Source organism: Camelus bactrianus, chromosome 19, assembly GCF_048773025.1.
Source record: "Camelus bactrianus isolate YW-2024 breed Bactrian camel chromosome 19, ASM4877302v1, whole genome shotgun sequence".
Taxonomy (NCBI): Eukaryota; Metazoa; Chordata; class Mammalia; order Artiodactyla; family Camelidae; genus Camelus; species Camelus bactrianus.
The window spans coordinates 21,257,168-21,284,628 of NC_133557.1; the positions used below are offsets into that span (position 1 = coordinate 21,257,168).

Sequence of the window (27,461 nt, forward strand, 5' to 3'; positions counted from 1 at the left end):
AGTCTGGCCCTCAGAGATGTCTTTGCTTTACACTATGTTTTAAATAAAAGCGTACTGGGAACAATTGAGAGCGTTCACATAAAAATCTAGATTTCTAGTGGAAATGCTGAATGCTTTAGAAATGTTGGGCCCACATTCCCCTGGCTGCTGCTAGTGGAAAAGGAGGAGCTGCTGCCATGAAGATGACCCTCCCTTTGATCCTTCATTTTTTGTGAGTACCTACTTTGTCCCAGGCACTGGTTAGAGCAGTAGAAATCTATATTAATTCTCTTCCTCCTCCTCCTCCATCACTATCAAAGCAGGCTGCTGAAGCCTGGCCTCGGGTGCTGGCAGGGCTAGAGTCTGATGATGGCAATAGATCAGCAAATTACATAGCATGTTGGATGGTGATGTATACTCTGGGAGGAAAAAGCAGGGTAGGGTAAGAAATGTAGGGATGTGGGACTGCAGTTTTTGTTACGGTGCTAGAAAGATGTCGCTGGGAAGGTAACAATTGAATAAAGACCTGAAGGAGGTGTGGAAGGGCACGTCATGGTGACAGGGGAGAAGAGCCTTCAGAGCAGAGGAAATAGCAAATGCAAAGGTCCTGAGGCAGCAGTGGTTCCAGAGCAAGTGAGGAACAATAAGGAGGCTGGTGTGGCTGGAACCCAGTAAATGAGGGGCCAGTGGCAGGGAGATGAAATCAGAGAAGTAAGCAGGATCAGACCATGCCGGACTTTGTGAGCCATTTGAAGGACTTGGCTTCTACCCTGAGCGAGATGGGAGCCGTTGGAGGGTTTGAAGCTCATGAGGGACGAGCTGATCTGCAAGCCTCAGCCTCTTTGTCTAGATAATGAAAGATTTAAGTTTGCTGTGAGTGTTTGTTCAGTAAATAGTTCCTGAATACTTGTCAGGACCCAGGCCCTGGTGTAGGTGCTGGAAATATAATGATGAGCAAGGCAGACACGTCCCCACTCCCAGAGCTTCTGTTCTAGTGGAAGAGGCAGGTACTGAATTTTTAATCAAATAAAGGATTTCAGATAGTGGTCATTCCTGTGAAGAAATAAAGCAGGAATGTGACAGAGATTGGCCCGCAAAGAAAGGCTTGGGTGCGATTTTGTTAAAGGCTTGAGTGCTTGAGGCTTACAAAACCCTCTGTAGAAGTTAACTGTGTGTCTCTCCCTCTTTAACGTGCAGAGAATTCCTTGGGGATCTTATTAATGTGCAGATTCTGATCCAACCTAAGAGTCTGCATCCCTAACAAATGCTAGTGATGCTCATACTTCTGGTCTACCAGCCACTCTAGTAGCACGCTACTAGCTCCATGGTTCTCACATTCTCTTGTGCATCAAAGCCACCGTGGAAGTTTTGTTGGCTGATTGTAGGGCCTCACCACCCCCACCTCTGCATTTCTAATTCTGTAATTGTTTGTGCTGGGGCCCGGGAATTTGCATTTCTAACAAGTCCCAGGAGATGCTGCTACTGCTGATCCAGGGACCACACTTTGAGAACCAGGCTCCATCACTGGTTTTAAACCTGGCTGCACATTGGAATCTCCCGGGAAGTTTCTTTAAAAATGTTTAATGCTTATGTCCAGATCTTACTCCCAAAGAGTCTGATTTAATTAGTCAGAAGTGTGACCCAGGCAATAGGATTTTTTTTAAAGCTATCCAAATGCATCCAATATTGTGCACCCAAGGTTGAGAACCATTGCTCTAGATGGCGAATTCCTCCAGGACAAAGACAATTTTTTTATTCCTATATATGTATTTAAATTTCTGTTGCTAATTAGCACACAGCTCAGTGCCTTGCTCATGGTAGATCCTTAAAAATTATTTATGGGTGGTTGGGTGGGTGGGCGGGCGGTGGTCTTGAGGAACCACAGGTAACTTCAGATAGATGTTGGCTTTGAATCCTTAGTAAAGTTTCTTCAGCTTCCCTTTGCCTCATTTTCCATATCTATAAAGTTCAGATAATAACTTCCTCATTGAGTTGTTGTGGCGAATAAAAGAGATAAGGCTCGTGTGGTCCTCAGCGCAGGGCCTTGCTCAGAGGAACCACTTGAGAACTATTAGCTGTCCTTCGTTACTATTTAAGAGAAAATTGGGAATTTTGTCCCATCTTCTGGAAGGAGTGTGGGAAAGTTATAGAACTGAAAAAGCAAAGCTGAACAGGGAAAATTTTTTTCTTTGAAAATGCAGACACATTTTGCAAAAGCTGAGGCTATAATCTCATTAAGTGTTTCCTGGAAGAGGTAAAATCACCGCCCCGGGGCAAAAGCTGGCCTGTCATCTTCACTCAGAATTCCTGCACCTCCTCCTCCCTGGGCATGAGCCGGTCTCACTTCCAGTTTCAGTCTCACCGGTTCCAGCCAGGGGCTGACAGATTTTCATTCATTTTGTCCAAGCCAGGTTGAGCTGCCCAGAGCTTTGCTCGGGTATGGCCCAGGGAGCCACAGACTGGCTTCACCTTTCCCACCTTTCAGCCTTCCTCTGCCAGCTTCCTGGGGGCCTCTGCACCCAGGACGGCCTCTTCCTGTACGGTGCACACACTGGACTCCTAATATAGTGCTCTCTCCTGCTGTCACAGACCCTGGTCCAGGGCAGTTTAAAGCACCCACACAAGGAAGATGAGCTGATTCCGTTTATAGACCCTGTACCTTTCGTAGCAAAGACTTGTCTCAAGACATCTCACATTAGAAATTGTCTCATCTTATGGGGGATCGGTTAGAAGTGGCCCCTGGGGTCCAATTAAGCAACATAATAGTGGTGGCTGCTTTCATAATCATTAGCTTCTTAATCCTTCCAGTGAAAGGTGGCAAAAAAAAGTGTGAACATTCAAATAGGGCTCATGATTTAAGTGGCTTAAGCAAGGGCCCCAGGAGAACAGAAAGCTAATAATAGCTTCTGTGGGTTGAGCCGTTCGTTTGGCAGATACCTGTCTTGTGTAATCCTTGCGGGAGCCCTGCAGGTATGAGATTGTGCCCCATTTTATAGATGTGGAAACTGAGGTTTAGTAAGAGGAGGTGACCGGCTCAAGACCATACAGTTATACAGCAGAGTTAGGGTATGAATTTGCATCTGATCCTTTCAGCCCACATCTTTCTTTGGAAGAGACATTAAGATGACAAATTAAGAGATTTGTGTTGTAGATCTGGCCCACAGCCGGTGCAGGGTAAGCATTTGTTGAATGTGTGAATAAATGAACCAATTCTGTGTCCTCGGTTAAGTTACTTCACACAATTGCACACACACACAATCACACATAAGTGTGCACTCACACACACAGACCCCAGCTTCAGTTTCCTCATATTGCATTTGGCCCCAATATGCATTTGAGTTTCTGACTTCTGGAATGGAGATTTATTTTTATGAACCCAGAATTGTGACTTTTTTTTTCTTTTTAGTAATTTGCAGTTCTTTACTAAATCCTTGCTACTCGGAAGTATGGTTTCCGGGTCTGCCATGTCAGCATCACCTGGGAGCTTCCTTGACCTGCAGACGTAGAGTCTGCATTTTAACAAGATCCCCAGACGAGTCTTGTGCACATTAATGTTCCAGTGGCACTGCTCTACATCATCCACTGCCTTCCTTTGTACCTTGTTATCATTGTAATTAAGTACTTCATTTATCAGTGGAAGTATCTATCTCCCCCACTAAACTAGAGGGACCATGAGGACAGGGACCCTGACTGCTTTTGCTGGCTATTGTAACCCATTTCCTAGCACATGCGTGGCACATGGTAGGCAGTGAATGAATGAATGAATGAATGAACAAATGAATGAGCTCATCCGGAGGCTCTGGCCATCTGTTTAGCTAATCCTTCTCCTTTCACCCATAGGAAGCTGGGGAGGAAGAGGGGGCTTAGAGTTTTAAATTCAGAAGTAAATGGAGAGGGGAGGGTATAACTCAGTGGTAGAGCATGTGCTTAGCATGCATGAGGTCCTGGGTTCAAACCCCGGTTACCTCCATTAAAATAAATGAACCTAATTACCTCCTCCCCCAAAATAAAAAAAAAAAATTTAAACATTAAAAAATAAGTTAAAAAAAAAAGAAGTAAATGGAGGAGGCTCTCTGCTCCTCCCTTGAGAGCCAGCTGCCCCAGTTTATGTGCTGACCACATCCCTCAGAGACACATGGTGAAGCTTGGAGCAAATAGATTTGGCTACATCGAGTCAGGTCCCCAGGCTGACTTCACCAGTGGCAGCGTGGGTATCAGTCACCATCAGTGATTCCGCCGTTGACCCCACCCTTGTCTGTCATGGCAAGTTCAATGGCACTGCCTTGTCTTATACCTTCAGGATTCTCAATGAGGTCTATGCAGTCCCACCAGGGAAAAAAGGAAGAAGAAAGGGAAGGAGGGAAAGAAAGGGAAGGCAATAACTCTCTATATAATACATTCATTTTCCAGCTTCTCAATTCCCCCAAGTGTCCTGGGAGGAAAAAGTTAAATGTAATCCCAGTTTTGTTTTGTTTTTTTTAAAGATGAAGCTGATGCTTTTCAAAACTCACATGATCTGCAGAAGGCGCATCTCTTTGCAATGACTGAAGGCCTGTTTCTCGCTTGCGCAGTCTTCCTGGGGGTTGCTGGGGTGGAAAAGGGAAAGGATTATTGGTTTGCACAGCAGGAGAGGGAGACCTGCCCGCATAGGGAAGGCAGATTGCTCAACAGTTCAGAGGAGGAGGAAGCTTGAGGGAGGTGAACATGCAAATCATGGCACAGAGGTTGGGGCGGGGTAGGGGAGATGCTTGCTTCAAGTTTATAGGATGCCGAGTTCGTCTGAACCCATAGGACTGTTTCCATAGATGTAGATTTTTATGAATATCTATTAAAGAAAACATATTCCAAATGTTTAATTCAGTAACTTACGTATCACTAAACATAACTCAAATCATGGGCTTTTACCAATAATGAGACTGGCTATATCAGAATGAGACAGTGAATTTCTCTAGTCCAGGGAGAGGATGAAGAAGGGATGGATGTAGGAGGCTGAGCCTGGGGCAGAAAACCTGAAGCAGGGAAATCTGCACTGAGTAAGCACCTACTATGTGCTGGTGCATTTCCTGGGCATTAGACCCCTGCTGTCCCAACTTTTTTAAAAATATGACACTTTGAAATATATCTTTACACAGGCATTCAGCGCACACATACGCACACACACAACGCATTCTCATGTCTATAATAGGAGCAAGTTGCCCACAATTCCTTCTTACTGTGAGCAATATGTTGCTGATAGTGTCTATTCTATTTTATTTTCCAGTTCTAGCTGTAGCTCTCTAAATGGACTTCGGGACTCGCACCCTCACCCCCGTGGTTTGGGACTCGAGCCAGGGAGGTGACTAAGTGAATGGACTTGGGACTCAAACAGCCCTTGGGTTCGAGTCTCAGGTTCTGTGCCCACAGGCTGTGTGGCTTGAGCAAGGCACCTAGCCTTTGGAGCCTCAGTTTGCTCATCAGTATGATGGGGATAATGATGTTGCCGGCCTCATAGCGTTGCCGTGAGGATCACACGTATAAGCCATTAACACAGGGCCTGGCGTATAGTGAACTTCCAGGCAGGTGCTGGTTGCTATTACTACCACGACTGCCATCGTGGGCTGCTGTGTCCTGGTTAGGAAACCAGATCATCTGAGTTAAGATCACAGATCCACCCCGATGACCCATGTGCCTTGAGTGAGTTATGTAAACTCTCTGTGTCTCCAGCTGTTCACCTGTAACATGGGGACATGAAGAAAACCCTCTTCATGGGGTGATTATGAGGATTAAAATAATTAATCCAGGTCACATGTTTAGAAGAGAGCTTGGCACGTAAATGATGGATAGAATCATCATCATCATAGTCATCATCATCATCTCATTTAATCCTCATGCATCCTTGCAAGATAAATATTTTTCCCCATTTCACAGGAGGGTGCCCTGAGGCCCAGAGACAATCACCCCAGAGTCTCACTGCTTACTAAGAGGTAGAATTGGACTTGCAGGTTAGTTTACAGAGAGGCTCAGAGCTCCAGAGGGCTTGGGGCATTTCTTAGGAGGCACAGGGGCATCCCAGCCACTGCCCTACCTCCCAGGGAGGGTGAATTGGCAGGTCGGTATGATCAGTAGACACATTGTCATCTAGTACTTGCCAGGGCTCTACAGTGAGGACATGGCGTCATGTTGTTTAAAATGACATAGCACAAAACGCTCCCCAGTGAACTGTCCATTTGTAAAATTATCCCCTTGTAAATGTCTTTCCCAGTGAAATCCTGTCACCTTTTCGTCACCTCCCGGTTATTGCCTCCCAACCACGGTTGGAGGCTGAGTACCCAGGGATACAGCTAGAACAGTTGCTTCAGGACTTCAAGCCTCTCCCATCTCCCTGCCCCCACACTCTAGCAGGAGCCTAGGAGATAATCCAAGATGTGCCTCCCGCTTAATGCTGGAGCCAGCCCCACCTGAACTCCGTGGACTAAAACTGGGGTGGGAAGGGAGGACTATCAAGGTGAAATGAGTATTGGATAATCAAAGCCAACCAGTGTCTGTCATTCTGGGGTTCCTGGGGTTGCCTTTGAGGCAGGGGAGGGAGTGGTTCTCCATCCAGGAGTAGAAATGGCACAAGCTTAGGAGTCAGGAAACCTGGTTTGGGTCCCAGTAGTGCTGCTGTCTAGTCATGTGACCTGATTCAAGACCATTCTTTCTGTCTCTTTGGCCTCAGTTTCTCCATCTCTACAATGGGTGGGGAGATGGATTCCAGTCTGAGGTTTCCAGATGCTAAAGATTCTTTATACGTAGTCATTCAGTTAATATCTGGAGGCAGAGCACACCCAAAAAAAGGTTTTCAGGAAGGAGAGTGCTACAATGGTGTGCCTCCAATAAGCTTTTGTAGTTGAGAAAGTCCCTGGCAGCAACTCTCTAAGTTTCTTCCTGCTCAACCCAGCATCTTAAGTCACAGCTTCTGTAGATCCTCACTGTGACAGCTCAAGCCCTCAAATGTTTTTTTTTCCCCTCTAGGCATCACCGCATCAGCCCCTCCAAGTGCGTCCCAGCTTTTTGCAAGGTGAGTATCCTTGCCTTGTCTCCTCCTCATGCTTTTCCTTTCTCTTTCATGGAGGGCACAGGTGCTGCAGCCAGACTCACTGGAGAGGAATCCCAGCATCGCTCTTACTGGTTGAGCAACCTTGAGCCAACCAGCCACCCCTCCCCGGGCCTCAGTCTCCCCATCTGGAAAAGGGGGACAATTATGATGCCTTAAAAGGCGCTTAGAATGGGGTCTGGAACAGACTGTCCTGAGAGTGTGGGCTGTTGTTTTATTCTTTCTTCCTTTTTTTAGTCTTTTCCCCCTTTTCTTCCTCTGCTTTCCTATGCATAATCTTTCTCCACCCCTCTCTCCTTCCTGCTTCCCTTTTTCTCCCTCTTTTCCCCTCTTCCTTTCCTCTCTCTCTTCCTTCCTCCCTCCTCTTCCTTCTTCCCACTCTATCTTTCTCTCTCTACCTCCCTCTATCCACTTTCCTCCTTCCTCCCTTCTTCCTGCTTCAACTTTCTCCCAGCTCCTCCTTCCTCCCTTCTTCCTGCTTCAACTTTCTCCCAGCTCCTCCTTCCTCCCTTCTTCCTGCTTCAACTTTCTCCCAGCTGTCCTCGGTACCAAATCCCTTACGAGCACTTGAGACTTGTGAGATGGGCTCTCGCGGTGAATGAGACACAGTCCCTGCCCTGGGAGAGCTTCCATTCTGGTTGGGGTGACAGACCAGCAGATCAGAGATCTCAACACGGTGGGTGTGCACAGGGGTTAGTGGGAGCTCGCTTATGACAGGGCTTACCTGGGGTCCTCCGGGCGCCCAGCCTCAGGAGCTGCCCATCTGCCCCCCGCAGCCTGAGAAGCCCGGGGTTTAACCTGGCGGGACTTCAGCATGGCCATCAGTCTATGCTCAGCTCCTCCATATCTGGACATGCTCCTCCCTGGATGACACTAGAAAAGCTGCTTATAAGGAACACACTTACTCAGCCTTTCTTTCCCCCCAGAAGATGTTTTTGGGGGTTGTTAGTAGCAACTGAGGTCTATTAAATCTGCCTAACTTGTTTTATGGCCTCAGGGTTAAAGAACTCCACTATCCTCTCTCCTTTCTCTGGCTTTCCATTTAATCTGAGTAGTTCATATCAGTGTTGATGGGAAGCCAGGGTTGATCATCTTGAATTTCCGCTTTCTACTTCCAAAGACAGATGTAAATTGGGAATGTTTTCAAATAAGGTTCTCTGCTCAATTCTAAGTCCAGATGCAGCAGATGCGTTTCCAGGCATCTCACAGGATGGGAATCTTGACAGATGAAATGCCTTCCAGCATTGGTTCTGGTGTCTCCAGCTCACAGAGTTTCTGGTGCATCCTAGAACAAGTTCCCTGACTCTTCCTCTCAGTAGTAGTCAAAAAGAAACCAGGCCTGAGAGCATTTTCTTATAATTCCATGCACGTTTGTGTCTGTCTCACACCTTCCATCAGGCTTCCTGTGTAGGAGGAACTCTGGAAACGAACAGGTTTTGACTGAAGTGATGGGATCAAAATGGAATCAGATTATTTGGATTGGGAATCTCGTTACCATTTACTGATCAACATGTGGTTAGAGTACAGTTTGTCAAGTTGTGCAAACCTTGAGTGTCCAGATACGTGACTTAAAGGGCCAGGGCAGCATAGTGGAGTGGTTCAGGGCGTGGCCTCTGGAGCCAAGGCTCACACTGTATGTCAGCTGTGTGCTCTCGATGTGTTTGTCGCTCTCTGCCTCAGTTTTCTTATCTGTAAAATGGGGATGGGAGTAGTAACTGCCTCCAAGGGTTGTCACGGTTGTTATGAGGTTTAAATGAGCCAGTCCCCATCCCACATGGTAACTGGGACAGTGCCTGGCACATAGTAGGCCCAAGACTTGTTGGTTGTTTTCATCACGCAGTGAAGTGAGCCCTGTAAGGACTGTTGAGGACACAGTGTGAGAGTCTTAAGAAGTGGCTGCACAGAGGCGTGCAGACCCAGGCTTTCCTAAGCATCTGCTTTGCAAGAGGAAGAAATAAGGGGTGTGTGTGTGTATGTGTGTGTGTGTGTGTGTGTGTGTGTATCTCAGTTTTAAAATATTGATGACTTCAAATTAAGAAAGAAACTGCCCTGGCCACAGACATTACATCTGTAGAGTCACAATCCTGTCCCCTTCCTGTTAGAACAACCCTCTGTGACTTTACTGCTGCCTGCGGGGCTGAGGCAATCCCAGGGCTATTCAGTGAGAAGAAGGAAAGCTTCATGGTTACAAGTGTGGGCTCTGCAGTCAGACTTCTGAGCTTGAGATCCAGGTTTCCCACCTTCCTGCTGCGACTTCTGGTCTCTGAGCTTCAGTTTTCTCCTCTGTAAGGTGGGAATGATAAGAGCCTCTTCCCCAGAGAGTTGATTGGAGTATCTGATGGAATTTAGCGCATGTATCAGGCCAGGGCGACACAGTTTCTAGCCTGTGGTCAGAACGCAGTGATCAGGAGCAGTTATTATATTGCAGCTGTCTTAGGTAAGTGGTCCTTTAAATCCTAGCCCTTCATGGAACCTGTTATTTATCATGGAATAAGGAATCCATTTGTGTTCTTTGGTTGCAAGTAACAGAAATAGACCTTAGCTGATGTTAAGCCCGAAAGGACTTTGGGGAGGATCTGGAGTAGCTCGCAGTGTAAGCAAAAATCGAATAATCAGGCCTTGAGAAAGACCAAGAATAGGACAGCTTAGGAAGAAAGGAACTGAAAAACAGTCTTTTTAAAATGTGGCTGTTGGAGTGAATTATTCAGCCTAAGATTTAAATTCCCAAGACAGAGTCTGATTGGATGATCTTGCTCATGTGCCCTCCCCTTGGCCCAGAGCCAGACATCTTGACTGACAGCCCTGTCAAAGCTGCAATCACTTGGGAAGGTGTCTAAATTGGGCTAAAGAGTCAGGGTGGGATAGTCTGTGTTGTAATCATCAATAAACCCTGTTCTCAGTGGCTTAAGAAAACAAAGGTTTGTTTCTTATATAAAGTCCAATGTTGATCGCATTGTCCAACTCTCCAGGGCACCTCTGCTCCACAGGCTGACTCAGGAATCCAGGATGTAACCACATTGGCTCTGCCATCTCAACTTGTCCCCTGCACAGTGGCTGCCAAAAGAGCAGGAGGGACTCAAGGGATGGTTTTATTGGCCAAATCTTCCAGTGACTTATGCATTCTCTTGGGCAGAACCTAGTCATGGGGTTGAATCTGACTGCAAGGGAGACAGAAACTGTAATCCTCCTGGTGCCCAGGAAGGGAAAGTGAAATGGGATTTGGTGAACATGTAATTTGTCTCTACCCTGGAAAGAATAAATACCCAAAGGGTAATAGTGGTGATACCAAGATAAGAGGGAAGGGATGCTGGGCTGTGCTTAGAGATTTCATCTTGTCTCCTTCCATGCAGACCTTGCCCACGTGTCCTGTCCAGCCAGCCTCCCACAGCCATGGCAGCCTACGGCCAGACCCAGTACAGTGCAGGAATCCAGCAGGCCACCGCCTACACAGCTTACCCACCTTCAGCACAAGCCTATGGAATCCCTTCTTACAGTGAGTACCTGACCAAGCCCTCGATTTCCCCTGGGATCCCCAATGTCATGGTCTTTTTTCTGCCCTATTGCTTCAGTTAATTGCAGAGTGAGAGATGCAGCTAGCCTAATTTTGGTTGGAGATAGAGGAGGACAGACACTTTAAATACAGTTCATGTTCTAGAGACTATAGCAAGGCCATAAGAGGAAGAAACTTAACCCAAGCTGGCTTAGGGGAAATGGAAATTTAATGAGTCGGATACTGGTAAATTTGGGGATACAACTGATATCCGGTATGGCTGGATCTAGGTGTTCAAATGCTGTCAGGAGGAAGATGTCTCAGCATCCTTGGATGTTTTCCTCTGAGCTGTCTTTACTTTCATATGGATTCTTCCCATGTGGCAGCAGAGATGGTACCTGTCAATTCTGGGTTTGCATCCTTGGAGTGCAGCACTCGTTGTGGAAAGCGAGTTCATCTTTCCCAGCAGTCCCACCAGAATCCAGTATTGACCCTCACGGCTCACGTCAGGTCATGTGACAGTGCTTAGGGCAAGCACGGAGGTGGGGGTGAGGGAGATTGGAGGCTGCAGCATATGGGATGTCTCTGAGGGAGGGATGGTTCTCCTCAAGAAAAGCACAGTGGTGGTATCAGAAGAGAGAGAAATGGATGCTGGGAAGGCAAAAACAAGAGACCTGCAGACCTCAACTGTCAGAACCCTCCTGCTTAGAACTGGAGACTCAGTGAACCAGGCTCACCATCCACTGCTTGCCTGTCCCTGTCGGCATTCATCAGGGTTCTCCAGAGAAACAGAACCAATGGGATGGAGCTGAGATAGACAGACAGACACACAGAGAGAGATTTCTCATAGGAGTTGGCTTACCTGATTATGGAGGCTGAGAAGCCCCAAGATCTGTCATCAGTGAGCCAAAGGCCCAGGGAAGCCAATGGTGTCATTCCAGTCTGAGTCTGCAGTCCTGAGAACCAGGAGGGCTGGTAGTGTAAGTTCTAGTCCAAAGGCCGGCAGGCCTAAGACCCAAGAAGAGCTGATTTTTCAGTTCGAATCTGAAGACAGGACAAGGCCAGTGTCTCAGCTCTGCACTCAGACAGAAGGAGTGCCCTCTTACTCAGCCTGTTGTTCTATTCAGGTTTTCAGTTGGTTGGAAGAGGCCCACCCGCATGAGAGAGGGCAGTCAGTTTTCCTCAGTCCACTGATTCAAATTAGTCTCTTTCAGAAACACCCCCATAGACACACCCAGAATAATATATGACTGAATGTCTGGGGACTCCATGGCCCAAGTAGACACGTAAAATTAACCATCACACTATCTGTGGCTTTATTCATGCTGTTACTTCCCATCTTAACTGGTGTGTCAACCAAAGCCCTTTTGGTAGCACACGACAAAAATCCAATACTAATTAGCTTAAGGAAATAAGGGTGTTTATTGCAAACATACCTGAAAAATCTTAGGGCACTAGCTTCAGGTAGGGTTGGATCCAGGTACATAAGCAATAATATGAGGAATTAGTCTCTCTGCTTCCCTTTGTCTGGGCTTCTGTCTCAGGCAGGCTCTCCACTGTGGGACCAAAGGCATCCTTGGCAGTCCCAGGCTATAACTCCCCAAAAAGAGAGCCTCCCCACATAGTCCCAGAGATCCCTCTAACTGGACTCCCATGGCCATCTCTGACCCAAATACGGGGGCAGAGAGATGGAATGCTGTGGATGGCCACATTTCACCATGTGTACACCCATGGAACCCGGGTCATGTTGGGCTCACCCAAGACAACTGATCTGAATGTGAGGAGAAGAGGTCCCCAGAGGAGGAGGGGGCAGGCAGAACCACATACATCCATGCAGATGGCTGTCCAGTCCACCCAAATCCACGGTATCCAGTGGAAAGAACAGGACTGGCCAGCAGGAGACTGACCTCCTAACCCCAGCTGCCCCTGGCTCCTCCATGCCTCCGTGTCTTCAACTGTTACATTAATATGATCATCTTCTCTTCCCGACTAGATGGTGTGGCTAGAGTGCAGAGACTTGAATTTTTTTCCTCCCTCTTTTCCCTCCCTCCCTCTGTCTTGTCCTTTTGTTCATTCATTCATTCATTCATTCAGCATTGGGTTATGTGCTGGGCATACACAGTGGTCAACAAGTAGAATGTTTGTGGAGCTTACAGTCTACAACAAAGGCTGAAAAGTGAAGGCCAGCAGATAATGTGGTCCATGGATATTTTTTTAATCTGTAAAATGTGCTTGACATTTTAAAAATTAATTGCCAGTTTTTACATGGGAAATGTTTACATTGAAATTCCTATTTCTAATGTCAAAAAAAATGACAACAGATGATCGGGCAGCACTGGGCCTACATTTTTGTGTCAGGAGTGGGTGGGTCTGAATAGGGTGGACCCTGTTAGCTCATGTTCACCACAGTCCTCCCCCAGTTTTCAGTACTGACTTGAACTATCTGCCTGTCCTCTGAAGACCTTTGAGTCTGCCACCCCTAGCCTAGAGGGAGAAAAATATTAAATGAACTTGTAAAAATTGTAGGTGTTATTTCAAATTAAGATGGCTGGTACAAAGGAAGAGAAGAAAGTTGTGAGAGGGAACAGAAAAGCAAGATTTAATTTGGGTTCCAGTGCCAGGGGAGACCTTTTAGATGAGGAGTTGATTCAGCTGAGAACTGACAGATGACTGTGTGTTAGCGCAGGAGGGAGGGTGTCCAGGCAGAGGGGACCACCCATGGGAAGGCCTGGGGATGGGAGATTTGGAAAGGCCAGGAAGCCCAGTGGCTGGAACATAGTACAGATGAGGTAGGCAAGGTGGGCAGAGCCTTTGAACCTGGGAAAGATTTTATTCCAAGTGAAGCAAGAACTCATTGGCAGGTTTATAAACAGAGGGCTATCTGATACAGTCCGGTTTTTTTAATGATCATTTGGGCTGTTGTTGGGAGGTTGGATTGGGAGGAAGCAAGAGGAGAAACAGGAAGGCAGGTTGGGAGACAGAGAGCCTGGAGTGGAGCAATGGTGGAGGTCTGACAGGCAGTGGACAGACAGAAGTAGACACATTCTAGGGCAGTTGTGGAGTTAGGAGTGACGGGTCCTGGGGCACCGGCTCAGGCATGGATATAGTCTCCACCACTGAGTTGTTGCCGCCCACAGTTCTCAGTGCGCTGTCTCCACTAGTTCTTTTAATCCCCCACTCAATCCTAAGGAGGAAGGGTTCCATCATTGTCCTCTTTCAAGGGATAAATAAATGGAAGCTCAGAGAGGATAAATAACTTGCCCAGGGCCCCCAGCTGGTCGGCGGCAGAGGTGGAGTTAACACCCGGGCAGCCTAGGTCTGGAGTCCAGGCCCCTAACCGCCGAGCTCTGCCTGAGCGCACATTTCATCAGTCCTGGGGGATTACCTATGACAGACCTTCGCCAACTGGTGTGGGCATCTCTTCTAACCCCTATGCCTCCTGTGATCGATTTGTGATAAAATCACATGTAAGTTACCCCGCTTGGCTGACAGCCAAGAAAAATGAAGCTGGATTATTTTTCAGCATAAAAGAGCAAACCAGCCCTGTTTCCAGACAAAACATGGCATCAGGTGGAAATGAATTTGGTTCAAAGTCAGTTTATAGCCTCGCTTACTTTCAGAGGATCCATTTCCTGAGAATACAGCGTAAGTGGTAGGATCACATGTCCTGGGTTCACACCCCACCTCTGCCCCTTGCTGGTCCTAAGACCCTGGGCAAGTTTCCCCCTTTATACAGTGGGAGTGACACCAAGTCTGGCTTCCTCATGGTTGTTGTGAAGATGAAATGAGATCATGTGCATCGAGAGTCAGCTCCCTTTTTCTGTAAAGGGTCAGATCGTAAATATTTTCAGCTTTCTGGGCCATACCATCTCTGTCACAGCCACTCAACACTGCCGTCAGAGCATGAAAGCAGCCAGACAGTGTGTAAACTTATGGGTGTGTCTTGTGTTCCAATAAAACTTTATTTACACAAACAGGCAATGGGCCAGACTTGGCCCCCAACCATAATGTGTCAACCCCTGATCTATATAAAAGGCTTACCTCACAGGGCCCGCCCCAAGGGAAATGCTCAATCAGTACAGGAGAAGCCCGGCTGCCACACATCCCCGGGATGTCCACGTCACTGAGTAATGACAGGCGAGATGAAGAGCCGTTTCCCTGCAAACATGCCTGTGCCCCAGCAAGCCGTGTTTGCTCACCGTCTGGACGAACCTTGTTGAATCTTGTTAGGAAACTTCTCTCCTTGCTCCCTGACAAGTAGCATGATTACCTTTGTTTAAATAGCTGCAGGGAAATAATAACACAATTGAGCAAACTAGAGGCAAGGTCAGAGTATGGAGGGTTTTTTTTCCTCTATTTATTATGCAACATTTAAGACACATGTGAAAGCATAAAGACTAGCAGTACAAATGCCCATGAACTGACCATCCAACATTAAAAAAAAAGGGAGATGTCCTCCCTTTATTCTCAAATACACACCTCCCTGGATTTGCTGTTTCTCATTTGCTCTTTCTGCATTTCCTTACATAGAATAGAGGTCGACCAACTTTTTCCGTAAACAGCCTGATAAGAAATCTCTTGGGCTTTGCAGGCCATATGATGTCGATTGCAACTACTCAACTCTACCCTTGTATCTCAGAAGCAGCCACAGATAATACAGAAACCAATGGGTGTACAGACAGACCCTGTTCTATTGCACTTTGCTTTGCTGCATTTTTTACAAATCGACGGTTTGTGGCAACCCTGCATCGAGCAAGTCTGTCAGCATCATTTTTCCAACTGCATTTGCTCACTTCATGTCTCTCTGTCACACTTTGGTAGTAATTCTCACAACATTTCAGACCTTTTGATTTTGTTCTGTTATGGTGATTTATGATCAATGATCTTTGATGTTACTATTGTGATTGTTTTAGGATGCCACAAACTGCGCCCAGGTAAGAAAGACAGCAAACTTAATCAATAAATGTTGTGTGTGTCCCACTGACCATCTGTTCCCCTGTCTTTCTCTCTCTCCTTGGGCCTCCATCTTCCCTGAGACACAGCAGTATTGAAATTAGGCCAATTAATAGCCCTACAATGGCCTCAAAGTGTTAAGTGAAAGGAAGGGTCACACATCTCTCATTTGAAATCAAAAGCTACAAATAATGAAGCTTAGTGAGGAAGCCATGTAGAAAGTTGAGGGAGGCTGAAACTGGACCTCTTTCACCACCGAGCCAGCCCTCATGGGTGACTTGGAGGAGTTCAAGATTTCAGTGGAGGAAGCAGCTGCAGGTGTGATGGAACTAGCACGAGACCTAGAATTGGAACATTGGAAGACGTGACCGAGTTGCTGCAATCTCATGGTTAAACTTTCACGAAGAGGAGTTGCTTCTTACGGGTGAGCAAAGAAAGCGGTTACTTGAGATGAAATCTACTCCCAGCAAAGATAACGTGAAGGTTCTTGAAATGACAGAAAAGCATTTAGAATGTTACATTAACCTAGTTGATAAAGCAGTGACAGAATTTGTGACAACTGACTCCAGTTTTGAAAGAAGTTCTACTGTGGGTAAAATGCTGTCAAACTGCATTACACACTACAGAGAAATCGTTCATGAAAGGAAGAGTCAACCAATGCAGCGTATTTCATTTTGTCTTTAAGAAATTGCCACAGCCACCCCAGCCTTCAGCAGTCACCACCCTGATCAGTCAGCAACCATCGACATTGAGGCAAGACCCTCCACCAGCAAAAAATTGCAGTTCTTTTTGTAACCATCATCTGAAGGCTCAGGTGACGGTTAGCATTTTTTAGCAATAAAGTAGTTTTAAATGAAGATATGTAGATTGTTTTTTAAGACATAATGCTATTGCACACTTAATAAGACTACAGTATAGTGTAAACCCAACTTTTATGTGTACTAGGAAACCAGAAAAGCCATGTGACTTGCTTTATTTCGATATTCGCTTTATTGTGTGCAAGAGATGCGTGTTTCTAAATACCTCATTCAGAGCCTCGTATGTTCATTTTTTCCTCTTCTTTTCATCTCCCGATAATCCTGCCAGCAGGAATCAGCATTTTATTTTGTAAGGGAGGAGACTTTCAGGCTGGGGTTGGAGGAGACACTGACCAGGCCACCCAGTAATGAAGCAAACCATTTGGGACTCCAGCCCAAAATCCATCGTTTTTACCTTACTAAGCATTCTCTTTATTTATGGGGCTGAGTGGGAGAGAAGGAGGGAAACCACAATTACAGAACTATCCCCAGAACTAGAAGTGTTCTTTGAAAAAAAAAACGCAGATTTAAATAGTATCGAAATACTATTTTACCCCTATAAGATTAGCAAAGATAAGCAAAGTTTATTACATTTTAAATAAAAATATAATGTATGGGCTACTGATGTTGGATCAGCCCCCTCCCTTAATACAATCCCTTCTCCAGCCCCTCACTCATGGAATTGATGTCTCTGCTTTGGGGAAGCATGAAGAGTTTGGCTGAAGCGGAAGGCAGATTTGTAACTGTGGCCTTTGGATAAGCAGGTCCCCCCACAAGAAGAGTGGCGAGCATGTCTTAGGGGTCAGTGGCATTATCTCTACAAAGAACAAATGGCTCATTCAACACCTTCGCCCCCAAATCCTGATAGACGTTTAAGCCATATATGGAGCCAGTCCTTGGAATAGGGGGGTGGTAAACTGACTACCATCAGAGCCTGGCAGGAAGCATGAAGCTTGACGGCATGTGCAAAATATGAGACCTTCTTAGCCTGCCTTTCTCTCTCTCATTTTTGAATGTGTCCTAGGATGCAAAAACAACAAACAACACTAAAAAACACTGCAATGGAAAAACAGCATCTTAAAACCAGCCACAGTGTCTCAGAGACAGTATGGGATCCGTGGTGACCTGGGAAGCACACAGATTGGGGATCCTGCGGGTGAAGCCTGTCATCACGTGGGAACTCAGGCATGCGGTTTCTAGATCATCCTGTTGATAGAGAGAAGCCATAAGCCTAGGGTTTTTTTTTGGGGGGGGGATCTCCTGTTGTTTAAACAAAAGCAACCGATTTCAGATTTTTCTTTAAAATACGCAGACCAGGCAAGATTCATATGTAGGCTAACTTCAGCTCATAAAACTGCATGCTGTCTTGACTTACTGGCTCTCCTGGGGGTGACGAGGAAGCATCCTAATTATGTGTGCCTGGTGCTTCTTTTTCCTCCTTCCAAGGCATCAAGACAGAAGATAGCTTGAACCATTCCCCTGGCCAGAGCGGATTCCTCAGCTACGGCTCCAGCTTCAGCACCCCACCCACTGGACAGAGCCCATACACCTACCAGATGCACGGTGAGTGTGGCGCTGCGGCCCCTCCCAGCCGTCTCTAATTCACTGCTTGAGTTGAGTGTCCAGTCGTTCATTCGTTTATTCAGCAATTTTTTTTGGAGTACCTACTATGTGCCAGGATCTATCTCAAGAGTTGCAGTGGTGGGCAGAGGAGATATGACTCATGGCAATTCCAGAGCAGGAGGGAGAGACTGACAATAAACCAGGCAGCAAGTAGACGGTGAATTTTGGAAGGGGTTGAATGCAATGAAGCAAATAAACACACTCTTTGGATAGACAGTGATGGGTAGTTGTGGAGTCAGGAGAGGTGGGACATGTAACTTTAGACAGTCATAGAGAAGGCTCTTTGAAGACATGACATTGGACAGAGACCTAAAGTGTGATGCAGAAGCAGCTACGCGCAGACCTGGGGGAAGAGCATTCAGGCAGAGGGAGCAGCTCATACGAAAGCTGTGTGGAGAGAAGTGTCTTAATGTGTTTGAGGCAGAGAATAGAGGCCAGTGAGGCAGGAGCAGGCTTAAGGGGATGTGGAAGGAGAGAGTCTTGGGGGAGGGCAGGGCCGAATCATGTAGAGCCTTGAGGGCTGTGGGAAGGTGCTGACTTTGATTTTAAGTGTGATAGGACAGGCAGGTCCACTGTAGACTCAGAAAAATGCCAGCTGTGGGGAATACTGGATAGGAAGGAGGAAAGGAGCAGGCAGGAGGTTCTGGGCGCTGCATCCCCACTGGGTAGCCTCAGGGAAGAAACACCAGTGTGTACCTCCCACCCTGCGCACCCTAAAAAAAACTGGCTTGCTGGATTCTCCTGTACCCACCTCCACTCTTTCACCATCCAAGTAAAAGGAGGAGAAGAGACTGAGGCATAGAGGAAATGCCTGATCTGCCCGGCATCAGGGCAAGGAGTTTAGATTTTACTGCAGGTGCAATGAGAAACGGGCTGTGTCTGGTCTCTTGGGGGTCTGGTGGATCCCCAACTCCCAGCCTCACTCAAAGTCTGCTCTTGTCCTTGGTACTCTCCTGCCTCCTCTGTTTCTGCTGTCACCTCTGTCTCCCACAGTGGCCTTTCTGGGTCCCACAGAAGGGTATAAACTTCTGGGACCCATCCTCAGGTGGCACCAATCCTAATGATAAAGGCTTGTGAAGACACTGAATTGGGACTTGCATTTGGGTCAGTCTCAACCAGTTTGTTTCAGCTCTTACAACAGAAACAGAACTGACTGCCTTGGGGCTTCTAAGGCTACAGAGGTTGAAGACAAACACGGTCCACCCTCCTTTAGTCTGAGACGCCCACCCCCAACCCTGCTCCAGTGTAATAAGTGAGTTTAGTTATGTAGGAGTGGGTCCCCATCCATTCATTCATTCCTTGTGTATTACTGAGGCACTTGTAGGCACTGGAAACACAGCAGTCAATAAAGACAATTCCCTCATGGAGAGAGACAGACAGTGATCAAGTAAATAAATTGATCCTTACAGATTGTGATAAATCATGTGAAGGACAAAGACAAGGTGGTGTGTGATGGGCAGTGATGAAGGGAGTGGTGATGGACATTACCCAGGAGGTTAGGGAGACCTGAGTGATGGAAAGGAGCCAGGCACATGAGTAGCTGGAGACGGGACAGCCCAGGCAGAGGGACCAGCAAGAGCAAAGGCCCAGAGGCAGGAAAAGGCTTGTAGTGTTAGAAGACGCCAAAGGAGAGCCAAGAATCTGGGTGTAGTGAGTAGCGGAGATGAGACTAGGAAGTGAAGCCAGAAGCCCCCCGACCCTGGATGGAGACATATGTTATTAGAATATGTTATTTCTTCTCTGGTCCTTATAGCAGCCACGTGAGGTGGACCCCACCAGCTCCACTTTACACAGGATGAAAGTGAGGCTCAGAGCGGAGAAATGACTCGCCTGAGATCCCAGAGCCACTAAGTGTGCTGAGCTGGAATTCAGGGTAGAATTCCGGAGCCTATGCCGTTTCCTCCAACAGCTATTTCCTTGTACCCTTCAGGAATCCAGATTCCATCCTAGCTCTGCATACACACCATTCCTCTTCATCTTGCCAATAGCCCTAAGACGTAGGTTCTATCATTGTCCCCATCTTACAGGTGGAAAAACTAAGGCACAGCGTGGTAAAGTAGCCAAGGTCACATGGTTGTGGCCATGGGATTTGAAACTAGGCAGTTACACTCCAGAGCCCAGGCACGTAACCCCAACACCAGCCTGCCCTCCACACTCTCCCAGATCCATCTAGAAGACGATCCTGCATGGACGAGCCCTGGCAGAGCCTTGCCCCCCACCTTCATCCCCATCAGCCTCTCACAAATGGAAAAACATCTCCTGCTTTGTTCCCACCCGACCATGGGAATAATCCAGGTTATTTTCTTATCGCCCTCGTGGCCCAGATGCCAGCTGGACTTTGTCCCAATTAACTGCCTTCGGTCTGATGCTAATGGCCATAAACTGCTCTTGAGACAGCCCAGGCATTTTGCAAGCCTGACATAGTCCTCCTTAAGTATTTTTTTTTCAAACGCAAACACACAGAAGGCTCACACACCATGCCCATGTGCTTCCTATTAACTTTTTTTTTTCAAGTTGTTCCAGAGGAGAAATAAACTCTCGAACTACTCTGTGCACATTTCAGAGCAGAAGACGTTGGTGGAGCTTAGTTTTGGGGTGGGGGGGCAACAAAGAAGGGAATAAAGAGGGAGATGGAGACTGAGTTGTAGGCCTGAAAGCACCGACTTGGAGTAAAACTGGTCCGTGTTTAGAAGCTGGGCTGAGTCCTTTTCCTTCCTAAGAATGAAAATCATAACTATGTAGCAGCAAGAAGAACCTCGGTCAGGAGCACCCCATCGTTTACAGTGAGGCACCACAGCTGCCTGGCTTGCGTAGGGTCACAGAGCCAGCACTAGGTAAGCCCGGGGGCCTCCCCCTGGGTCTTCTACCTGATTTCATCAACTTCCAGAAACCTCAGCAGAGCCCCAAGGCCCTGGTTGGAGATGTGTATCTGCATGGATAACACTGCCTCCCCACCAAATGTACAGTGAACGTTAAAGAGAAAAGTTCACAGCCGTTCTTCAGCCATTTCATGGTTGTTTGTTTTCTTTTTTTAAGTTCACCCAGGGGTTTTTATAGCTGAAATACATTTCTTAGGGGGTTGATTTTTTTGTTGTTGTTCCATTTTGGCTTCTCCTGCTAAAACACCGCTGTTCACAGAAATGACCAGAAAGATTAAAAAGAAAAGAAAAAACATCTTGCGGTATGTCGTAAGACCTTGCTGGTGCCACGGAGAGGTTGGATGCCCCCCCCGGGGGGGGCTGTTGGGGGACTAGGTGGAATGGTCATGGGCACATAGATGAGGTCCGTAACGGCAGAGTGGACTTTTGTTTCTCTCATTGATTTTGTAACATGATCGCTGAAAGCCATAATTGAAGTCAGGCCACTTAACTTCCCAGTTGTGCACTCAGTGTACCAGCACGTGACCTTGAGCCACGTTTCTTCTTAGTACCTCAGTTTCTTCCCCTGTAAAATGGGAATACAAATAGGATCTGCGCATGGGGCGCTGCAGTAATTAAATGAGTTAATGTACGTACAGTGTTTAGAATAGCACCTGGCAAAACTAAGTGCTCTACAAATGTAAAATATTATTGTTATCCTAAATTCAGATTTGATGGTCTTATATTTTTCCCCAATTCACTTCTCTTTCCTGAACTCTGTGTTTTAGGAAGTTGTTGTGGTAAGAGAAAGACCAGTTTGAGACTTTTGAGCCATCGACATCAGCATAAACGCCCCTTTTGGTGAAATCTGCATTATAAGGCTGGGGCCGGGGGCACGGGGCTTAAAAACCATGGGGGTGCCCTCTTCTATGGGAGTTCCTCTTATATTATACCAAAGGCAGGGAAAACCCCTACTTTCCCCCATCAATCCCATTATTTTATTGCAGGATTTTGCGCAACGCATGGCCTCTCAGAATTTAGCAGAAATACTTGTACGTATTCTTGTGTTCATAGGTAACATGCTGTACACACTCTCTGCACTTTGCTTTCTTCATTTAGGTGTGGACCTTGGAGAACTTCGTAAGTCAATATATAGAAAGAGCTTCCTCATTCTTTCCGCAGATGCCTATTATTCCTTTGAATGATATGCTGTAAATGATTTAACCAGTTCCTTATTGGGTGTTTCCAGTCTTTTGCAATTACCATCAATATGGCTTTGAATATCCCTATATGTCCATCGTTTTGTTTTTCTGAAAGTGTATCTGATGGGCAAGTTTCCAGCAGTGGAATTCAGGGTCAAGGGGAAAGTACATACTTAAATTTGGTAGATATCTTCAAGTTACCCTCTGTAAGGATCCTATCCATTTAAACTTCTACCAGCAGTGTCTGAGAGTGCCTGTTTTGCCAACCCAGTGTCATCTGATTATTGGAGTTTTTGTCAGTCTGATGCATGAGAAAATGGTATCTCAGTGTGGTAGCAGTTTCTAAGTGTGTCTTACAAGTTTGAGCATCTTTTCAGATCTTTGACCAATTTGTGTTTCCTTTTCTGTGAAGTAGGGGATTAGACTTGAAAAACTACCAAAAAGATTGGTGTGGTACCAGCCATACCAATATTGAAATATATTATAAAACTTCTGGTTCTGATATTTAACTAGACTAACTGGCTAATAGAGAAGGCTGAACAGACCAGAAAGAGACAAAACATAGGACAGATGACATCCAGGTCAGTGGGGGAAGATGGAATATTCAGTGAGTGGTGTTGGAACAACAGGTTAGCCATCTGGGAAAGAAAAAAAAAAGATCCATTCCTATTACTGTATACCAGAAGAAAATCCAAATGGATAGACAGTTTAAATGTCAAAAGTAAAACTATAAAAGTACTAGAACAAGAATGAACAAACTTTTTATAACCTTGGAGTGGAAAAGGCTTTCCTAACCATGATTCAGAAGTCCAGATGCCATCGATGAAAAGATTGACAAGTTTGAGTCTGGGTGTTTTTTTGGTTTTGGTTTTGGTGCCGCAGAGAACACCAAAGTAAAAGTCAGAACGACAAAAACAAACAAAGAAAACAAAAAACAAACTGGCATCAGATCTAATCAGGAACAATTGTCATTCTCTTTCAAATGATCCTACAGTTCTATGAATTAAACTCCTCTGGGATGTGATTCTTCTAAGTGAAAGAAGTGGTTCTGTTCCCGGGAGTGGTGGGATCTGTGGCAAATTGGAGAGTACACGCCCATCGAATTTGGTGGGTGGGGTGGTTATTTAGCTTTAGCTCATTGCTGCCACACTGGAAAGGGACCCCAGAGAGGTCAGATCTTTCCATTTTTCAAGGTAATCCTCAAAAGTATATTAATATAATATCTCATTCTTCCCAACATTGACAATGGGTGTAAGTAATCTTTAAAACACCTTGTGAAGCAGACAGACATGTATATGGCTGGTCTTTGTGCTCTGTGTTGCAATCTGGTTCCGTATTTTAACTGAACCATAGATAATGAGACCAGAAATGGAAGGAGAAAATTACAAGCCAAGTGGTGACTTGGGGAGCCAGAAAGATCACCCCTTTTGGTTTCCACCTCTGGCTTATTTTAATCAGTGAGGCAAGTCCCAGACGACTTGGGTGATGGGTGTGGTTATAGCCAAATTGGAACCCAGTGGCCTCCTGGTAGGCTAGAGTATTTCCCTATTTCTTCTTGGCAGCAGTGACTTTGAGGCTGTCCTATCCCAGCCAGTTTTGAGCAGGCTAAGTCTGCCCGGTCTCCCTGTGTCGGTCAAGACAGGAGCCAGGCTTGGCATCCCACGGGTTCCTGGACTGAGGTCAAGTTTCCTGGTGTGAATCAGCAACTCTTTTGCTCACGAAGACTTGGCTGAGGTTTTCTGGTACCTGTCGGCACTCTTGTGCATGCAGCTCCTCCACCTCGGCGGTTACCTTCTTGTCACCTTCACGCGTGTTGGCAGGCCTGCTGCCTCCTGCTTGCGCTGAAGTCTTCTGGATTTAGGACATATCGCAGTTAAATGGATGGTCTTTTCCTCCAGTTTGGTAACGAGGTTGATTTGGTCACCCCTGTCTCCCAGTGATGGCTGGAGGTGACAGGTGAAAACAGCTGGAGAGACTGAGAGTTAGTTGGGGGATTTGGAGGGAGTTTGATAAACAACAATTCAGTAAGGCAGCACCGGCCCGTGTGTGATGATGGAAACGTTCTTTATCTGCATTGTCCAACGTAGTAGCTGCCAGCCACAGATGGCTATTGAGCATGGGAGCATGGCTAGTGCAACTGAGGAACTGAAGTTCTAATTTTGTTTGATTTTAGTTCATTATAATGTGAATGTAAATGGCTAGTGGCTGCCGTATTGGGCAACGCAACTCCAAGGGATGAATGAAGCCAACTCTTAACCTGATTACTGCTGGAGTTGGGTGAGTGCGATTAGCAGGCTCTATGGACTGGATGCTTAGTCCCCCCAAAATACGTAGTTGAAGTCCTAACCCACAAGGTGATGGCAGTTGGAGACGGGGCCTTTGGGAGGTGAATTGGGGTTAGATTAGGTCATGAGGGTGGGGCCATCTTGATGGGACTGGCATCCTTACAAGAAGAGGAAGAGAGAGAGACCTCTTTCTCTTTCCTCTTGCACACACTGAGGAAAGGCCACGTAAGGACACAGCGAGAGAAGGTAGCCGTCTGAAGCCAGGAAGAGAGCTCTCATCAAGAACCAGATCAGCCAGCACCCTGATCTCAGACCTCCAGCTTCCAGAACTGTGAGAAATGAATTTCTGCTGTTTAAACCACCCATTCCATGGTATTTTGTTATAACAGCCCCTCAGTTTCCCTCAGAAGGCAGTTGAGGCCTGTGAGTGGTGAGCAGCCTGGACAGCAGAGCTGTTTACACCCAGGCTCTCAACCCCATCAGACCCAATGGCCCCCATCCCCACTTTTTATGTCCTAGAAAGCCGTTTCACTATCTTGAAATTTAATTCATACATAATTGAACCTACTTATGTGTATCTTTTTAAGTCAAGCAGAATGCCCTTACTGTAACATAATTTATAAACTGTGTAGTTGAACATGTAACTGCACAGGCATGACCCAGACAACACAAATGAAATACTCAGACACAACCACATGAAGACTCACGAGATAGTGGCTGATGAGCTGAGTTCTACGGCCAGGCAGATACCTTCAGGGTGTGGCCATCGGCAACTTGAACTTCCATTATGGTAGACAGGTCTTGGTGAAATCCGAAGGAAACAAAAGATGGCTGTCCTTCTACTGACAGTAGTAGCATCACTGTGAAATTACCCTGAAGGAGTGACAGCCTCTAGGGACATGTTATCCCAGAGGTCACGGGGATAAGGCTCCCAGAACAAATGAAGATGCTCAGATAACATGGTTTATTAAATCGACTTCAAACAAGTTGACACATGTAGGACAGCGTCCAAGGAGGTGGAAGGGCCGCACAGCCTGGACCCCGGCTTCTAGATGTGTCCTGTCTCTCTCGTTCTCTCAGCCCCATCAGCCTTCCTGGTGATGGTGTGTGTGGTCAGTAGGACCGGAGCTGAAGCTGAGCAGGGGCTCAGCAGCTGAAAGGTGCTCGGAGCCAGCCCACCACTGCGCTCAGGGAGACGCACAGGAGCAACTCTGCCTGGTCGCACTGTGGCTCCCTCGTTACCCAGCTGGGCAGTCCTGACTTTCAGCCATATTTCTAGGGTTGAGGACACTTGGGGCCAGACGGGTTGTCACCAGTGGGGGTTTGACGTAACTGTCGGCTTGGAGGTAATTTACCTCTTCCTTTCGCTCGTTTCTGTCCATAAGTGACACTTGTCTTTCTTCCATCCTTTTTATCACATATTCCGTTTAGTACATCATACAACTTTCTTATTCTCTGTTCTTCGCACATCTTTAGAATTTTGCCCGTATCTCACAAGCTACTTGCTTACTAAGTTTATATAATACTTCTTATGAGTTTAATGCATCCCATCTCTTTCTCTCGTTTTCTCCATAGCATAATTGAATATTGTCAAATAGTGGATTAGGAGGAACTGACAATTGCAGTGTGGTACAGCTGCAGGTGAGCCCATAACAGTAGCATTACTGCAAAGTCTCATGTATGCACAAAAAATCCTTTATATTTACGAGTAAAATGGACTGAAACGCTAGGACAGGGGTTAACAAACTTTTTCTGTAAAAGGGCCAGATAGTACCTATTTCAGACTTTTCAGGCCTTGGGGTTTTGTGCCAGTTCTCATAACTCTGCCCTTGTAGCTTGAAAGCAACCATAGATGACCTGTGGATGAATGTGCAAGGCAGTTTTCCAATACAGTGTCATTTTCAAAAACAGGTGGTGGGCTGGATTTGGCCCTTGGACTGAAGTTTGCTGACCCCTGTGTCATATGATCAGATCATTAAAACCAAGTCTTTACCTGCATCAATGTCTGATGAGTTATTCAAAAGCCAGGTAGGACCCAGAAAAGTCTTCATTTTGCTGGACTATTCCATGAATTGCAGAATGTCTAGCACTCCTGTCACCTGCCCACTAAATGCTACTAGGGTCCCCAATAAAAGTGTCCCCATAAAATTCCAGGTGCCCCAAGTGGTACCACAATCCTCTTGAGAACCACTGGTTTACTTGGCAGCAGGTATAGGCAATGGGGAGAGATGGCTGTGTGTGCAGGAAAAGACTCTGTCATTCACTTAACAAGCATTCCTGAGCACCGGCTGTGTTCTAGGCAGCGTGCTGGGTACTGGCCACACAGCCCTGAACTGACAGTCAAATCCTGCCTTTGTGGAATTTATATCCCAATGAGAGGATACACTGTATTAGCCTGGTCTAGTTGCCATAACAAAAAACGATAGACTGGTTGGCTTAAATGACAGAAATATATTTGCTCACAGTGGAATGAGGCACCAGCAGATTCGGTTTCTGGTGAGAACTCTCTCTTCTCGGCTTGGATTAGAGCCCCACCCTTATGTCCTCATTTAACCCCATTACCTCCCTAAGGCCCCAACTCCAAATACAGTCGCATTGGGGGTTGGGACTTCAGTGTATGAACTGGGGGGGGGGGATGTCACAATTCAGTCTATGACAGACAGAGGACAAAGTAACAGCAAATGACAGGATGATGTCAGCAGTGATGACTGCTCTGGGGGAAATAAACAGGGAGATGTATCAGAGAGAAATGGGGGAAGAAGGGTCTAATTTGGGGGCCGGGCAGGCAGGGTCTCAGAGGAGGCGACAGTAGAGCTGGTACATGCCAATTAAGAAAAGCGGCCATGGGTGCCGAGTGTTCCAGCCAGAGGAGGGTAGTAGGGGGAGGATGAGGTCGGAAGGTGGGGGAGGCCAGACCTTGCAGAGCCTTGTGGCCACGTGGAGGTGCTTGGACTTCATCTTGGAAGGACCAGGCAGCCATCAGGGGGTTTAAAAGAGGGAGGGTGATCTGGTTTCTATCTTAGAAAGACTAGTCAGTTGCTGTGGTGTGAGCGGATTATCCGGAGCCGGGGTTGGGAAGTGGGCACAGAAGAGACCAGGAGGAATGTCTGCGACCACCCCATCCCTGGTCCTCCCTTCCCTCCAGGCCTTTAGGGCAGGCAAGATGGAACCCATATTCACAGACGTTGCCTATAACAAC

The 27,461-nt window shown here is 46.6% G+C and overlaps 1 protein-coding gene across 5 annotated transcripts in view; it reads left to right on the forward strand.

Annotated features, from left to right (window-relative positions):
* Positions 1 to 27,461, forward strand: part of EYA2 (EYA transcriptional coactivator and phosphatase 2) — a 220,112-nt gene that overhangs the window by 76,424 nt on the left and 116,227 nt on the right. For 4 of the 5 annotated variants that reach the window (XM_074347387.1, XM_074347386.1, XM_074347385.1 and 1 more), the window contains 3 exons: positions 6,973 to 7,018; positions 10,405 to 10,547; positions 17,741 to 17,857. In XM_074347387.1, coding sequence (XP_074203488.1) covers positions 6,973 to 7,018; positions 10,405 to 10,547; positions 17,741 to 17,857 — 306 coding nt within the window. The remainder of the gene's footprint in view (positions 1 to 6,972; positions 7,019 to 10,404; positions 10,548 to 17,740; positions 17,858 to 27,461) is intronic. The other variant, XM_010958638.3, reaches the window with a different exon arrangement.